This window comes from Dermacentor andersoni, chromosome 2 (assembly GCF_023375885.2).
Source record: "Dermacentor andersoni chromosome 2, qqDerAnde1_hic_scaffold, whole genome shotgun sequence".
In the NCBI taxonomy this organism is placed as follows: Eukaryota; Metazoa; Arthropoda; class Arachnida; order Ixodida; family Ixodidae; genus Dermacentor; species Dermacentor andersoni.
The window spans coordinates 193,982,584-194,000,604 of NC_092815.1; the positions used below are offsets into that span (position 1 = coordinate 193,982,584).

General features: G+C 43.6%; 1 protein-coding gene across 2 annotated transcripts in view; it reads right to left on the minus strand.

The window, feature by feature from the left end:
• Nucleotides 1-18,021, minus strand: part of LOC126540275 (shootin-1) — a 77,194-nt gene that overhangs the window by 30,205 nt on the left and 28,968 nt on the right. For both annotated transcript variants that reach the window (XM_050187081.3, XM_050187083.3), the window contains exons 6-10: nucleotides 15,593-15,690; nucleotides 10,942-11,023; nucleotides 10,099-10,193; nucleotides 9,229-9,375; nucleotides 5,657-5,792 (exon numbers count right to left, since the gene is read on the minus strand). In XM_050187081.3, the coding sequence (XP_050043038.1) occupies nucleotides 5,657-5,792; nucleotides 9,229-9,375; nucleotides 10,099-10,193; nucleotides 10,942-11,023; nucleotides 15,593-15,690 (558 nt within the window). The remainder of the gene's footprint in view (nucleotides 1-5,656; nucleotides 5,793-9,228; nucleotides 9,376-10,098; nucleotides 10,194-10,941; nucleotides 11,024-15,592; nucleotides 15,691-18,021) is intronic.

Consider the following 18,021-nt stretch of genomic DNA (forward strand, 5'->3'; position numbering starts at 1 on the left):
CGTGAAGGATGGATTCCTTTCTAGAATTTCACGCAGGGTATTGACCACATCTCGGTCAAACTTTTTTGACAAGCCACCACGTTTCTTGGCTGTTTCGCAATCTGTTGAGGTGATTGAGCGCACAGTCTATATTTATTCCCAGTGTTTGAACCAATTGCTTCAAGTCACCACCTCGTCGGTACGCATCAATGATGCGGGAACGATCCACGGCAGAAACGCGAGCGTACTTGGTCTTTTCTTCATCAGGCATCTTTCTTGGTCGTCCAGCAGCTCGCACCTTGCCTGCTTCCATGACACAAGTTTTCAAAATATTCACTTTACATTAAAGCTGAGGCACGCCTCTCACGATGATCTCACTACGCCTGACGCTGGTCATCTGCCTGTAGTCTGCATGGAAGTGCTGCACCCCTGATAGAATCGGCAGCATGTCGTCTGCTTTAGTTAGAATGGTAGTCTTTCCTCTCGAACATTAGTTCAAGAATTTATGTTTTGTACAAAGCTGCCATAATTCCCAGACGCAAGCTCTTACGGTCTTTATTAACCAATATAACGAAGTGTCTCATTTACAATATCCAGACAATCGTGGTAACACCCCACAGACCACTGCAACTTCATTGATCGTCTGCTCGCGCCCTGCAAGAAATGGCTTTCACTATCTTGAACCTTCTGCGAAATTTGAGCGAGACTCATTCGACAAATATCAGTCAAGCTTCGTTTCGCCTCCTTGCGTTCACTGGTGCAACTTGACGCATTAGCACAAATTATTAGGCTGATGAATAAAAATTACTTTGAACTTTTTCTCTACGACATCAAAGCACTTTGATGCTCGGAAGTCTAGCTTTTCCAAAACCCACCTAGCTTCTTGCAAGCCCATAGTATATAGGGATGGTCTTTTGCCTAGCCAGTAGCATATGGCAAAGACCGGAAGCAAAACTGTGATACTCAAACGGGAAAATTAAGTTCATTGTGGCCATTTGAAGGGCTTGTTAATGTCGAAACACGAAAGTGGCAGGCTCATGGCGGTCGCGAGAGTAAGCTTTCCCGCAGTTCAAGATTCGCCACTTTTGTCAGCCATTGATGAAGCTCAGGAACGCCTAGTCTTTGCTTCACAAGCACGCATCCAGCGGACGCAGACAGTGAACAGAATTATACAGGAATATTGGCAAGATGAGAGCATCCCCTACGATGGACCTCACTAATGTCCACAAGCAATGACTGAGAAAGATGACGATAAGCAAGCCCATATATACAAATTAAGCTCTCCCTGAAAGGAATAATGTACACAGAAACATGTCAAAGCAAAACAAATGCCACCGTTCTCTGCATTTATCATTTACCCTGTTATTAGTACGGCCCTCTTTAAGTGAAGGAAAACAAAACACAAATTGTAGTGCATGCAGGTATGCTTGCTTCTCAGGAGGCGTGATGCTTTTTTTTTTAATTATTGTAAAGCCATTCTTGCCGATTGCATCTTGAGCAATTATGTGTCCATTCCAGTCGTTTTGGGCGTTTCATCGTTTGTTGCCGCCCTTTTTACTCGTTCACATCATTCGCCTTTTCAACAAATTTGTTAGAAAAGCAAACCGTCAAATGGGCCGCCTTTCTCTGAACATATCAGACCTGCGAAAACGTTCTGTACGCATCACAGCTACCATACGCATTGTAAAGCACCGTGAACGTCCTGTTCACTTCATAGCGTATTACCGCAGTTTACATATGTGCGACGTACGGGAAATGTGATCTTATCTGTCATCTCCAGGGACTAAACCATATGAGATCCTACATAGCATAATCTCATTACGCTGCTAACGACCTTTCATGAGATGCCCTTACAGTGAAGAATTGTATATACCCGGCAAACAGAACTGTGCAAAATCACTATTTATTGCTAATGACTCGCTGATGTTCTTTATATTCTTCAAATTATTGCTGGTTTATTGAAACTTTACTCAATTGCAGCGCGTACAAGTAGACGCTGTAATGGTAAAAAATTATTGATATTTACTACTGGCTCAAACTTCTCATTTCATAATTGTCATAGCTTAATCAACTTTTGAGCAACTTTTCATTTTATGTCCATGAAGCTATGATTTATGAGTAGTCGAGAAAATTAAAGTGAACGTAGTCACCATTGACCCCCAGTAATTCGATCACATCAGCAATCTCAGAGGAAAGTAATTAGGGAAACACATTCAATACCTGTGGCAAAATGAATGAATGGTGGCTACCGCTGTCATAACAAACAAAGTGATTCGTGATTACTAGTGACGAATTCTTATCATCTCCAAGTTATTAATCTTGAATCATCGTTTAAATTACTTACCATTTGACATGCATGACGCTATGCGGCATAAAAGTGCAAGAACACCGAACAGAACTTATCGCTGTGATCATTGATGGCTCTGCGATGTCAATTAGCAATGCTGACTGATTAAAACTCTCATTTATTGACACTTTCATTTATACCATTCACGGCATGCATGAATGATGGCTGTGACCATCAAACTACACAAAGTGATTCTTCATCACTAGAGTGAGTGAATCAATCTTAGTATTTCCTATAGTTATCAAATTATAGTTAGTGAATACCCATCTGAATTACATTCCATTTCATATCTATGACACTATTCTGCATGAAAATTCGAGAACATCGCAGTCAGCGCATCACTAGTGATGACTAAAGACTCGGCGGTATCAGTTGGCAGTGGCAACGCAAAAGTGTTCATCGTGCTACAGCTTAATTGATACTACTGACGGCACTCACGAGGGAAAGCTGCCTCAGGGATAGTAAAATAAGTGAATAATATTCACCAGTGACTTAAGTATACGAGTTTATAGTAGGCATAGTGAGTCACTCGTTTCATCGTATTTCATTGGATGTATATGACGTTATGTTGCGCAAAACACCAAGAACCCCAAACTGCGCATTGTATTTCACTTGTGATCACCAGTGACTCGACCATATCAGTTATGCAATTAAATGGTATTCATGACTGTTTTAGCGGTACCGATGACAAGGTCTTTGATTGGAGGCTGCGGATATCGCAGTAGAATAGTGAATCGTATTCGCTAGCGACCGAAGCCTCCCGGCGAGGGCCTAGTGATTATCATCGAATCAACCTTTATTGTTTCGTTAGATAGCCATGACCAAATCGCATGTGTACCATTAACTCGACATACTCATGCTGCCGTTTCCTCTTAAATAATTTGGAGAATGTTCATCTTCTGTGTCGCTCTCATAACGAAGTAGAAAATAAAAAAAAATTGGCTGGGGCTTAGCTAAGGTTAAGCCTGGATATCTCGAAGCGAAAAGGTTCAGTGGTTATTATGGTTTAGCTTATGGTTATGCTTTATGATTTAGCCTTGGATATGCTTACGGTTTAACTTATGGATATGCTTATGGTTTAAGTTATGGATATGCTTACGGTTCAGCTTACAGTTATGCTTTATGATTTAGCCTATGGTTATGCTTACACTTTCACTTGTGGATATGCTTTGGTTAGCTTATGGTTATGCTATACGTGTGCCTTGTGTAGTTATGCAAATTGCTTATCAATGATATATACCATAAGTTATGCAGGATTATTAAACTTCTTTATTCATCACTGTTGGGCACAGTGTCTTGCGATTTCTGTACAGCCATAAACACAGCTCTCTGTATCGGTAGTATCACTCTTCTCCTTCCATGTTGAATGCGCAAGCTTATTCTCTGGCAAGCGGTTATATAGTTGGCCTCTGCGATAAACACGCGCTTGCGGCGAACGTCAAACGATGACGCATAGCGCGCGGCAGTGGCCACCTGTGCCGACTCCGAACACGCTTATGGAGCCAATTCGACTCCGAACACGCTCACAGAGCCAATTCCGACATACGCTGGCTCGCGTGATGCACGGTGTTGACTAGCATAGTGAAACTTTTCGCTTCAAAACCTCCAAAAGTTGTCGTTAGTCCCGTGGCAGGATAGCTACTGGTCTACCACCTCGCTCTTTCATGTTCAAGGTGTTAACTCCTAATATGTTCGCAAATTTTCAGAAGTCTTGAAATCCAAAGGTTCTTGAATTCCATTGTGCCTGGATTAAATTCACTGGCGTTTGGATTATTTCGGCTGGCGTTTGGATTAAATTGAGTGGCGTTTGGATTAAATTGAGCTGCGCTCAGATTAAAATCAGTGGCACTTGGATTAAATTGACTGGCACTTAGATTAAATTGACTGGCAATTGGATTAAATTGAGCGGGAAAACCTGTAGTTGGTGCCAGCTGCTTCACGTGCACGTCGCCTGCGAACGTGCTCCACTCGTCAAAAGAAGAGAGAGAGACAGAGAATAATAATTTTTTAAAAACTCGATGTGTCCTCTGCCCTTTCTCTGCACTCTCAGTGAGCATGGAAATTCGCCACGGAAGCAGCCCAAAGAAGATGGCGCTGTATAGCAGAAAATGGTGCAGACGAAATGCAAAGCTGTGTCACTTGAGACGAAACTGCAAATTCTTATAGACCCAAAAAAGTACAAGCTGACGAAGGAGCTCTGCAATCATGACAGCTGCATCCAGGGGCCATACCGATCAACGGAAAAAGGCATGCTTTATGGGGCAGGGTGAAACCCCCCACGGTAGCGAGACCAACACGGTGGAAGCCACCGACATTACCAAGCTCTGGGAGCATGTCGCTACTGATGATGAAACAAGTGATGCTTCGGTGGAGGAATTTCTGAGTGCAGATAGTGCTGCCTCATTCTGCTAAGTGATATTCGATGGAGCGATAGTTGTCGCGACAGATGGCCGCATTGTGTAACAGAGGATACAACAGCAGTGGCAGTGACAATGAGATTGACAATGGCCCATCTTTGACACTGACCCGAATCGAGTCGCTCACTGATTTCATGCACACTAAATTATTGCCATCAGTGTTCGCGCAGCAGCTAGACACGATGCACACTGCGGCTGTGAACCTGAAATTCCTGCAAAAGCAAGTGCAGATTTCCGACTATTTCAGTGCGCCTAATGTTTCACACACTGTTTAGAGATAGAAATAGACATTTTATTTTTCACCGCCTACTTTTTACGTCTCTTATTAGCGTAAGTGGCAAATTGGTTTTGGAACAACAATGGTGTGTTCGGTAGGTCCTTTTTCTTATTTTTTACGGCAGTCCAGATATAGCGATGATCGAATTCCTTGTTCTTGATACCATTATAAGTGGACTACACAGTATTGCCAGGTCTCCTGTTTGGAGTGCTAAGCAAATCACAGTGTTAGCATGAAGTAACAACTGCAAGCATGAAACAAATGACGAATGAAATGGACTCCACAATTCCAGAGAAATCTGCAACCTAGAGGTTGGTTCATAAAAAAAGAAGACGGCATCCATACATTTAAGAATGCCAACCTTCCCTTACATCTGCTACAGCATCCAGTGAGCTTGCTCAACATTAACACTTCGCCTGCACAAAAGTACAAAGTTGGGCTAGTTGGGTGAGCATCATTTTGAGAAAAACAGTGTAGCAACAAGACTGAAGAAAGACAGTGCCTGTGTTTTCTCCTTCTTCATTCCTTTTGTTGCACTGTTTCTTCTTTTTTTTTTTTTGGAATGACTTCAACTGCACTTCTTGCAGTTTTTTCTGGGAATATCCAGCTGCACCGCATTGTGGGCTCAATGCTCACCCCTCTCCTCAAGCTGCTGGACCCTCTTCTGGGACTCGTAGAGCTTCTGCTCAGACTCTCCCAGACACTGCTTCAGTTCTTCCACTGTTTCCCCAGGGGCGCTGTGCGAGTCCAGCTGCTCACGTAGAGCCCGGACCTGAAGGGAGGGATGGAAGAGTGTTTGGATTGATTAGCTGATTGACTGATTGTTTGGTTTTCACATAGCGAGTGCCTGAGCTTACAAGCATAGGTTGGCTTAATCACTCATGAGTGCAGTGACTTTTTCTCGCTATACGTTCATTTCACAGGCATGAGAGGGAGCTTTAGTGAGCAACAAAGGATGCGAGTCAACAGGAGTATGAATTGGAGTGACAGCCAGTAAGTTTCAGTGAATGTGAGTGTGAACAGGCACGTGTGCCAGTTAACGTGAGCACGAACAAAAGTCAGAGGCAGTGATTTTGAGTGGGCGCGAGTGGCTGTTTGTGAGTGTGAGCAGATGTGAATATGTATGCGGGAGAGCGCCGGGGAGTGGGAGTAGACGCAAGTATGAGTGTGAGTGGATGCCAGCAAGTGTGAATGGGAGTAAGTATGAACATGAGTGAGTGTTGGTAAGTATGAAAGGGCATGTTTAGAAACATGAAGGAGTACCAATAAGTGTGAGTACACATGAATGCAAGTGAGTATATAGCATGTGAAAATATTGGTGAATGAGTATGAATACTAACTATCCGCTTATTCTGTCAACCTATGCTTACCAGGCATGAGCATACAGTAAACGCTCTTTAATTCACAGCTCATTCATTAAAAATTTCGGATCATTTGAAGTAGCTGCCGCGGTCCATCCAAAAATGTATTGAAAGCAATATGTAATGCATCCTGCTAATTCACACTGAAATCTGCACCGCCACCGATAATTCGAACTCTGTGCCATTGTGGACGGAGAGAGTGCTAGTGCGCGGGAGCACACTGGCGACGCTGGCGATGCCGCGCGGGCCGCGCCACTTTGCTCTTTCCATCTGCGGCCCTTGGTTTAGGCCTGACTGAAGAGAGACGCATTCACGCCTGGCCAGCCATAGCTAACGTCTCTGTTGCAGGTTGCTTCTCTCCCTCTCTCAGGACCTTAAAGATAAAAATTCGGAGACGGTGCTGCGTTGTATTGTTTTTTTTTATTTATTTTTCTTTCTTTGCACCTTTCTGTTACATCTTGGAGGCTATGCTCTTTCTCTACAAGGTGTCCTGCCATATAGTGGAACCAGGTAATGTCTGAAACATGGCAGCCGCGACATTTATCGGTGCTCACAGTACAATAAAGCACAGCCTTTGAGATTCGTGGCTATTACATGTATCCCAGCGTTGCTGGGATACATATGGTGCATTTCGCAGCAGGCTGTGGTGCGTTTCGCAAGTGCATTTTAGAGTGCAGTTCTTGTTCCTGCAGCGCAAAGACGCATTCATAGCCTGGCTTTTTCAGTGCACATCGCTTGCAGCCAGTCATGCTACACCATTTGCACTGCACCAGCCGAAATGCCGTCCCCTCTGCACTTCGATGCGCGCCGTTGGCTGCTCTCTTTGGAGCATGCGCAGAATGATCCCCAACCCGTGCGCCGCTTTGAAGACTTTCAATGGCTGTCTGCGACTGTCGACAAAGCGGCGTGGGCCCCTTTTTTCTTTGTGCCATGCATTGTGGGTCGGTACAGTCGGTGCAGTCGGTGTAACGTATGCGCGGATGGAGCAACAGCCATCTTGATGTCGGGCACATTGGACCGCGTTGGCCGCGTCCAGTTACGTTGGCTGCGCCAGTGCTTCCAACTATAGACATTGTTCTCACCAACGTGACCTAGAGAGTGTGCGCGTGCTCACGCTACGTCGAACTATATAGGCGCACCTTAACCGTGGGATTTTTTTCTCTGGCTTTCATTAGTTCGAATTATGTATAATTCGAATTTTCATAGCATCCCTGCAGAATTCGAATTAAACTTTGAATGTACACACCATACTATTTGGTTAAACATTGCATATATGGACAACTCCTTGCACCAACTGGAATTGATGAAAATGTGTTTGATGACATAAATCATGTTTTGTGTGTCTGCATGCACTTTGCAGCCACAGAAGCAGTCTTCAAAGCGGCTTTAAATTTACATGGCACTGCACCATATTCTTGGACAATGGAGCAACACTGCTAGTGCTTTGTCAGCAATGAAAGTGCTCTTAGACTTGTTCTGAGACACTTGCCACAAGCTGACACTCTAGTTGCTTGTTACCGTGTTTGCTCCTGCTCGTTACTTGAGTGTGTTGTGCGTACTATGCTATGTATGGGTGGATAATAGCATGCATCACCCATGTCATGTTGCATGCAAGGAGTATGTCTCTCTCTCATCTCAAAGCAACCTAGGGGCTGTAAGGAAGGCTTTAGTGAAGGGCTCTTGATTAATTCTGACAGCCAGTTGAAATTGTTGCAGCACACATGCAAGGAAACAGGCACAGGGACTGCACAAAGCAGGGTGTATGGTCTGTTGTACCTTCTGTTTCTTTGTGCATGCACTAAATAATTTCAAGATGACCTGCCAAAAAACATGCACTGTCACTATTAGTGACAAGGACTCAAACTATTTAATCTGTATTCGCAGATGCTTTACAACCTCAAGGGATGTTGTAGGTATTTCGCTAAATATGCAATACAACATGTGACCTGAGCTGCGGAACCTTCTCAGAACGTGGCAGCGTTGTGGCTCTGAACTGCAGTCTACTAAGGCACTTGCAGTATTCTTGCAAGATACAAGCCTCAATGAGGCTCTGTGAATAATGTGCGTGCTAGTACATTTAGTGCGCATGCTTTTTTCTCTCACTCCCTTTCTTTCATCCCTCACCATCTCACCTGGAGTAGCATGTCAAGCCTAACCTAACCTCTCAAGATAACACACACACTCACTCTCTATCTCTCTCTCCCTCTCAATGACCATGTCAGCCTGTGTTTAACATGCACTAAATGCTTGGTACACAAGCATTCTTCATTCTGCAAAAGGCATCCTTACAAATTAGTAGCAATTGCTCTCAAAAACTGTTTTCGTTGCGTATAAGTAGATTTTTATTAAATTTGCACTATTTGTGTATTTGCATGTGCTGAATTCATAGTAATAATTTTTTTTCATACGTCATGTGGTTTTTGTTTTTTTTTACGTCTCAATTGTGATGACTTGTCCACTTTGGAGGAGCAATATCTCTGGCTTAGTACAGATATCACGGTAACTCATTCTTTTCTTGCTGCTATTTGAACTCCTGTATAGAGCTATAATACAGAACAAGTACGTTCAGCTCGAGTGGATGAAGACGGAGCAATTGTGGAGCAACATGGGACGGAGAGCATCTTCTTTCACAATCTGCCATCATCTGCTTATGCCATACATACTTTTACTGCTGCACCAACGAGCCCGAAGAAGTGTGTTACCGATAAGACAGGGACGCTGCAACAAGGATCTTTCGGAATGAATTATTTTTCTAAGACGCCAAGAGAGGCGTGTACATACCATGCAAGAAACTTTCTGAGTATGTGCCACTGTGGCCATTAAAGTCAACGTGCACCGCACACCCACCTCAGCCTCGTGCTCTGCCTTGGCTGCAGCTGCCTGGAGCTCGACTGCCTTGACCTGGTCCAGTGCTGCCAGCAGCCGCACTTCGGGCACCATTTGACCCACGAGGAAGGCGCTCTGGCGGACGGCTGCATTGCGCTCTCCTTTCAGCTGCACGGGTTACGGGACAGAGGTGGAGGACACATGTGTCACGCAAACCATATGGCTGCTTTCAGCCGTTGGCAATACACAGACCGTTCCAACTAGTCGACAGCCATTATTTTGAAGCAAGCCCTTTTTGCTATGCAACCATTAGGGAGTGCACAGTTACTAGAGCAGTGGAAGAGTGGGTGCAGTATACACTCTGGCTCCTCTATCTCAGCTAGTGACAATACAACAGGCTGTTTCCACTAGCGAAGGCAATAATAAAGTTGTATATTGAGACAATTACTTCACGGATCATCACTTCAGACAATCAGACAATCACTTCAGTTGGCACTGATTGAATGTACTTTGCACAGCTGCTGAACGTGCCTCAAGTGTCACAGTCTCTCTCTAAAACTTGTTTCAAAACTGTTAAACAACCACCCGATTGTTGGTGGGCTGTCATACGAAATTAGCATTACATCACACAAATGTGGATAAAAGTGGCTGTTCCACAATGCATCCACCGAAGAGCTAAGATTTAACCTTAACACAGTGATGTCATATCTTCAGCCAAGAAACTTCATTAAACTGACAGTGTTGTTAAAATGAAGCTTCCGACTTTTGTTAAAATGAAGCTTACAAGTTTCTGCAGTAAAGGAAAAATTTATCCACAAGGTCACAACTGTCTTGGTGACTAATACCCTCTCAGGAGACAGGAGAGAATTGAGCTGCGCAAGATTCACTCACCCTGGCAGCCTCCTTCTCGTGTGCTCGGTTCCGTTCCGACTCATCCTCAAACTTCTTGCGCAGCTCAATGTATTCTCGGGCAGCCAACACCGACACTGCGTTTGGAGGAGAGAGCCATGAGTGAAAGGTCCACGACCGGCTACCAAATCACTCAAATATAAGCACAGGCACAGAAGTAGCAAATAACTTGTAAAGGAAAGTGCTTGTGCTAATACAGATATTTTTAAAATATTTTATTTGTGCTCGATTCAGGTTACCCAGAGGCGCAAAAGGAAGCGATTGCCACACAAAAGAGGCTTGAATTCCAGTAATGCAAGTATACTCATAGATGGATGGAAATATGGACTAACTGGTAAGTAATAATTGTAAAAATCAGTGACAAGCAACAAGGATGACAAATTGAAGAGGAAAACCAGACCAGCATGGGCATGCGGTGCAGTGGTGGATTAGGTCACTGGCAGAACCATTTAATTTTATATTTCTAGCAAAGTGAATAAAATATATGGGCAGTCTCTTCATATCCTTTACCTGTATAGTATACAGAATTGCCCTGCTTCGAATATTTGTAGAGGGCAGTGTGAAACCTAGTTTAATTCCAACTTTTCAAGCTTTTTTCCAGAAAATGCGAGGGGGGGGGAAAGGGGGAAGCATTTTTCTTTCAGGCCATTTGAAATGTCCAGAAATTTTGCCATCTCTAGACCAGTGGTTAACTGCCCTATGCATACGACTTGCTAAACTCCACTTCCTCTCGTGTGTACCTACATCCACGCTGCACCAAAACACTCAACTGCTGTACCAAGCAAGAGACACAACTGTAACAAAAAACCAAGGGTTGTCACTCACCCCTGTTGAGACGGCCCATGCCATCTTCCATCTCAGCTAGCCGCTTCTGGCAACGACTTCGCTCAGTCCGTTCAGCCTCCAACTGCAAAGTATAGACCACTGTTACGTGTACCTCCAGCTCATGGGCATCATATTTTGCACAGACCAGACTTAATATGAATGTTATATCTATGTTATGTATGTCATTACCGATGTCGACGACATTGGTACTAACACGTCTCTGGTACTGTGTGCAGACAACAGTAGTTTGTCTCTGGCTATTACTTGAAAGAAGTCATGACAAGAGTGAAACATTGCCTGCCTTTTGAAACTGTAGCAGTGGTAAAGTCAGAACAGACACTAGAGGTCAACACTAAAAAATTTGAAAACATTTTATTTCAACAAAGAATGATGGTAACTGGTACAAACACTGGAAATAACTGATTATGCGAGCTTTGATGTTGTTAACGACAATAAAGTTCCTGATGTTACTTTTTCACCCAATATGACATTAACTGTTCACGTTAAGACATTGGTGAAGTCACTGTCATCAGCAGCTGGTGCATTATTGTGATGTTGACCTGCTTTGCCTGTAAACGTGCACAAGTGCACACAAGTACAAGTGCACAAAACCCTTTTTTGTTTCTTATCTAAATCGCCGCACACAAGTTTGGGGAACTTTGACAAAAGGTCATCTTTCCTCCCTACATCAACTACAAAAAAATGCAAGTTGACATGTTGCTAATGTACAGTTAGGCACAAAAGTTTACGGACCGCACGAACATGTGTCAAACATCCCCTCCACGACACTTCCCATGCCGCTGAGAGCAACGCTAGGCTGAAAATGTGTCCTTTCGTTGTTTGCCAGTGCGTCAATTTTTTGCTCGGCATGAGGCTTGTCTAGTTTTCTCTTTCTGATGCAATGCGCTCTGTGACAGCCATGGCGATGGGCCTTTGTCTCACAAGCAGTATCGTTGGAACTGATAGTGCTGATACCAGCAGCCTTCTGCTGAACTGATATCACTGCGAGCCACTGGACTGTGCACATTGCGTGAGGACGAAGGAGAAAAAAGTTGTGCAGCACATGATAACTGACCCCCTGCCGAAAAACGAGGGGTCTCATTTCCAGCTTAGCGATGCTCTCGATGCCAGGTGTCGCACCACTAGGTGGGACACCATGACAGTTTGGCACAGGCTCGTGCGGTCCGTAAACTATTGCTGTCGTTTGTACTCATAGGCACAGCCCGCACAACTATTCATATAATATAAAACTGTAAGTGTAATGACACTGTGTAAATTTCATTTGCTTTACTCTTCCTTATTCCTGAATGAATGTGAGAAAATGGCATTACAAAACCTATCGAGGCTCACTAGACTGAGATACGATTTCCGGACACACAGTAGTGATCAATGGCTGATCCCACGACAACATGGTGGCTACATGATGTAGTCACTAAGATTTCATATGCCATTCCTTTTAAAGAAGTATGAAAAATAAGACATTTTTTCTAGCAGCTTTCGTCCTCATCAATTAAAGGAACTGTTCATTTCAAGTTGATGATAGAATATGTCATTTGTTTATATTCTGTTGTGCCAATCTGTGTGAAACACATAATCAAATTGTGCTTTTTTTTATGTTTACTGTAAGCTCTCATGTGTTGTAAGCTCTATGCTTTCCTTTACTTCTGTTGTACTACTAACTTCAATTGTTGTTTCACTGGGTATAATACATCACTTTTTTAATAATGCTAAATTCTGTTGTGTGAATGTCCGTGACACACACACAAAATATGAGCAGTGTAGCTATGTTAAGCTGGTATGAAAGCTATTGCATGTATACATGTAGTCCTACAGGCATCCCTCGAGCTGTTTGCGACAGCTTTCGTCACCTGGAGAACCCCCAACAATTTGTTAGAAAATAAATGACATTGAAACTAACATATCTGCTCGCTGGTGTACAAGATGGTGCTTGTGCAATACCAAAGCAGACGACACAAAGCAAACCCTACTTTAATGCTCGTAAAATAGCTGTAAAAACCAACACTGCATTTTGCTGGGGCTGACACATTCAGACATTCTTTCTATGCCTCTAACAAGGGGAGATGCGTAAGCTGAATTCATCAACCAAATTTGGAGATATTACGACAATATAACTTTCACTGACTACTGACACAGCTGTTCTGAAGTCTTGCCTCTTCAAGTTCTCTCCTGCTTGGAGCTGAAAAAGGTCCACGGTGTTTATTGAAATATAAACACACAACACACAGCTGTGCGCTGAGCACTACACTTTGAACTGCTAGGCCAAGGTAGTGACAGCAAAATCTTTGAGCTATAATTGTTTTTGAACAAGGGCAACACACAATAAAGTCAGGTAAAACACACTGTATAATTTGTTGACTAACACATGTCCATATTTGCTGGTTTGCTTCATAGATTATGCCACACTTTTGAATATATAGCTGGACAATTTTGTCGTAAGTTCCAGCCTAAAATATTTGGAATCATGTAACAAGTACGTATTTCTTTCTTTCTTTCAGCAAACTAGATTCACTAAGCTTACCGACCACAAAAATGAAAAAAAAGAAAGACATTTGCTAGACTTAGAAGGGCCCCTCACCAGGCAAGTTTTGCACATAGCACTAGGACACTGACAATTTTGGCTATACACAGAAAGCTGTTAACTTCCATCTAGGAAACGATGCACCAAAATAATTTTCCAAATCGGTTCATTATTGGAGGAGATCGAAGAAGTTGAAACACCCTGCTGCCATACTGCCAGGAGGCGAGCGCCAATTGATGACAGAGACACTCTACCTCCTTTGCCTTGACTAGCGTTTGCAAGTGGCATTCCTTCCTGACTTTCTCCCATACCGGAGCCAAGGGACCGCATCATGTGATGAGCCCAGCCTCATTTTTTCTTCTCTTCGTTTTTTGATGCGCAGCGTGCTTGCGGTGGTGGCATTCTTCAACACACTGCTATGGGGCTAAGTGGTGCAACATGGTTCCTGGCTGGTAAAGGCTTGGCTCCCTTGTCAGCTCTAATTTCTCCCAGTGACAAAGGCACTGTGCACGAACAATTCCATAAGAAACAGCTTACAGACACTCATTTTACAATGCCATAGTGTACTACTTCGATGTGCCCAAGCGTGTGAATGTAGCTGCTATGTGCAAAATTGGGTTACATTATGACCACATCAAGAGGTGCTTTTTATTTCCGAGACCTTGAAAAAGTCAGCTCCAACGTTGCCTCATCCATGGTCACTTTATATTTTTTGCCACTGAGACAGGTACAATCTGTTGCAAAGGTTCAGGCCAGTGCACTCCTAACCATACCACATATAAAAGCCAAGTGGCAATGCTCTGCTTATTGGCACTCGGAGGTTTCCATTAAACACAGTGCACAGAACCACCTCTGGAAATGCCCAATGCAGTAAGAAAAGCAGGAAGACAGGGGTCACAGTGACAATTGCTGTGACAAAAAAGAGAGTGGGCTCTCAGCTCCAATGAGGAAAGGGATCTCACTTGCAAACGCTGGTCGAGGCAAGAGCTACTCCTGCAGAAAGGGAAGTTCACCTCCTAACACTATTGCTTTATCTGCTTTTATTTTGGTTACAACTAACCCTCTCCAAGAATTCTTAAAGCTAGAACACTTCCTGGACAGTTCTTTATAACATCCAGTATGCAACCAAAATTCCTGCTGGGGCCTAGCAAGGGGCTCTTTAATCTCAACTACATATAGTCGATGACAACCTAGGAACGCGGAGGCAAATACACCCCTGCCATACATGAATAAGATGTACATGAGCTAATCAATTATGTTCACTCAATTCCTTGACATCACAGCCTAGCGCATAGTACTTCTTTCAGTATCTGTGCCTTTCAGGAACTATATTTTGGATTGCTGGAAGCCCAGAAGTCAGATGCAATGCAGTTTTGTGGTTTTGTGGGTGGAATTCTTAGGTTGTCAGTGAGCACAGAATATCAGCTACTTGCATGTGCACTCTAGAGAATCCATACCAGCATCTCGATATCTCTTATAGATAATACACCAATCATTTTCAGTTTCTCGACCCACTGTGAACGCTCTAACTTCAAGTTTCCGTACTGTCCTCCCAGGTTCAGGCCCATAAATTACTTATTGGTGCCTGTCATCAAAATCGAGAGCAAATTATGTACAGATGTCCAGCACCTGAAGCTAAATTCTACCCCTTATCCCCTCTGCTGGTATTTCTTCCTGGCAAAGGTGGCAATGTAGTACTGAATACTACCAGCATAAGTTCAAACATGATCAATTCCAAAGCTAGTCCAATGCCTTGTTCTGTTTCCAGGTTCACCTGCATTCCTAATAGTGGCTTAATTCAGACTCCAAAGTGTACACTTGGAACTACTCCATGCTTAGAAACCAGCTACAGAGTGGCTACACGTCACCCTTCTATGTAATTACGCCTTACAGACGTTCCCGTTAGTTATTTCCTGTTCCCGTATAAATATGTGCTGATGCTATACCATAGCTAGAACAAAAAACTTTGAGGAATGCACTGCAACTTGGGAAAAAGATTTTCATAATGAAAGGAGAGCGTACATTTTTATAACCAAGTTTAGCACGAGAAAAAGTTCCAGCACAATCATTCACATGAGGTTCTGAGGAACCAGAGTCAAACAAGCTGCTCACCTCGGCCAACAGCCGCTCATTCTTGGCAGCCAAGTCACGGCCAGTGCTCTCGCTCCGCTCCAGCTCGCCCCTGAGGCAGGCCACCTCTAGCCTCAGATCTGTATTCATGTGCATGCAATGTAAAGTAATGATGAACTCCCAAGATCAACCTAGAGGAGTTTTATTTTTTTAAACCTTAGGAAATTTGTTTTCCTTGAGTTGGTTCAGAAGTAGCTTGCAATTTCTAGAGGTTGCTTTGGAACAATGAGCTTCACAACAGATTGTTCCCTCTTCCTCTTATTCTACAAATTTTACCGGAATTTCTACAGCTCACAGAGTCACTTCTGCTGGTTACACCTTACAGCTTTTACTATGAACCAGAACAGAGCAAAATGTTTGCCTCTGTCGCATTTCGATTTGCAATATCAAAGTATGATCCCTGTATTTGCTCAAGGTTTCCAAATCTTCTACAAAGCAACCGTTGTAATTCATCATCACCTTCCGAGCATGATTCGAGTGGACTGGCATGCTTGACATTGTTACGGTACAACCAAGAGCAGCACCAGTTAGAAGATTTCACGTGTAGAGGTAGAATCGGTCTCGACACAATCTTGTTTATGTATCATTGCCTCTCTTGTAAGTATTGTAAATACATCTTTATATGTGACTTCCACGACGTATATACCTGACAGTAGACTGATTTCATGCCAAGTTTCTCAACGGCATCTTTGGCATAGAGGGTGCCAGTTGTGGTGGTCCTTAGCAGATGAATAGCAGCTATAGCTGGAAATGCATAGCTTTACATTTATTATGCTTAATTCAGCTTAACCTTTGCAATAGGGAACCAGGGGGGTGAGAAAATGAACATTAGGTGAGAATATGACTGTGCTATTAGAGTAGGAATCGCAAGATGCACCTATGCCAAAATAATCCCCCTACCCTCTTTTTCCTGTAATCTTCCGTACAAAATTCAGTCTTGTCTTAAGTTCAGGTGCAGTGGAAAAGTAATCAGGACTGGTGAGGCTAGTGAAATCGGTGGAGTTGGCCCTGATCTAGAGCATCCTCCAAAACTTTGTGCTCACTTATGTTTACTTTTGAATTAAATGCAAAAGTCTACACAATGGCACTTTTAAAGAAACTACTGTCACAGAAAGCCCTCATTTCTATTTATGGTAGATGTTTTTATCCTATTGTTTATGCCTGTCTTTGCAAGCTCAAGTAGCACATAAGCGCCATCTGAGGGAGACCATACATTGTAAGCCAGAAGGATTCAGCACGAGCTTCAAAGATCTCAGACTAAGTCCTGAGGGCAACTTGCGAGTCTTCTGGTGCTTCCTTTTGTGAGATTTGTGCGATGCAGGCCATAGATTGCACTTTTAAAAAAAATTCAGACAGAACCAATTATACGGTGGCTGATTAACCAGCAGAGCTGCCGATAGCAGACCAAGCAACTATGGCCAAACTCCGCGTCCCGAAACATTCTCTTTAATTTGGAATTCGCCCGGGTGAAACTCGAAGGAAGTGGCAACTCACACTTCTGCCGCTTGGAAGCAGACTCGAGTGGCCTCCAGTGCTTTATCGGTAGTGCTCGACGGCGACAATTAGTCTATCGCATCTGCTTTCACTGACGTTCTTCGGAGGGAAAGTGACTGACTGCATTCTCTGCTTTCACACGGGCACGTTGTCGTTGGCTATAGTTGCGTGTCTGCTGTCAATGCCTCTCCTTGTACTAGGCTTGTTCTTCAGCCGTGTGCACACAATGCGTGATCTTCCCACTTTTCCCATTTTTGTCGGAGTTGCAACTGTTGCAATGGTCTACCTCTGCAATGCACAATCCGGTTCTTACACACCGCGGTGGACATCCCGGTGTTTTCCTACCACAGCTGCCGCGCCGTTGTATTGAGGGCAGACGACAGCACACCCAGCCCGCAGCAACAGCGGCCAGCACGGGCGCTCTCCCTTACTGCGCAGGTGCGCTGTGCGGTGAAATCGCGTGTCCTTTCTTTCTTCTGCACCGTACTATCATTTGTTATCTTTTTTTGTTAACTTTACGGATGTTAGCCAACCCAGATAGCCCCCCCTCCCTACAAGACCACACAGTGCCGCCATCCTTTTTGTTCATTTCATGGACTTTAGCCAGCCCAGATAACCCACTATGAGACCCCCATACGGCTCATTCATACAGGTCCGTTAGGTAAACAGCTTCGCTGTAAGAAACACTTGACTTCTTTGAATAGCCCACAATGGTTATTGCTATAAAAGCAGTGCGTGCATACTGAATGGATAAAAATTAGAGGGCACTAGAATATTATGGCTAGCGATTAAGCTACAATGAATAAAACAAAACAAAAAAAGAGATTCGTGATCAAGTATATGACACTGAAAAAATAAACATCTACAGACAGCGTAATGATTGAGCGTAGCCAATCCTACAGTTTGGTGAACAAGGC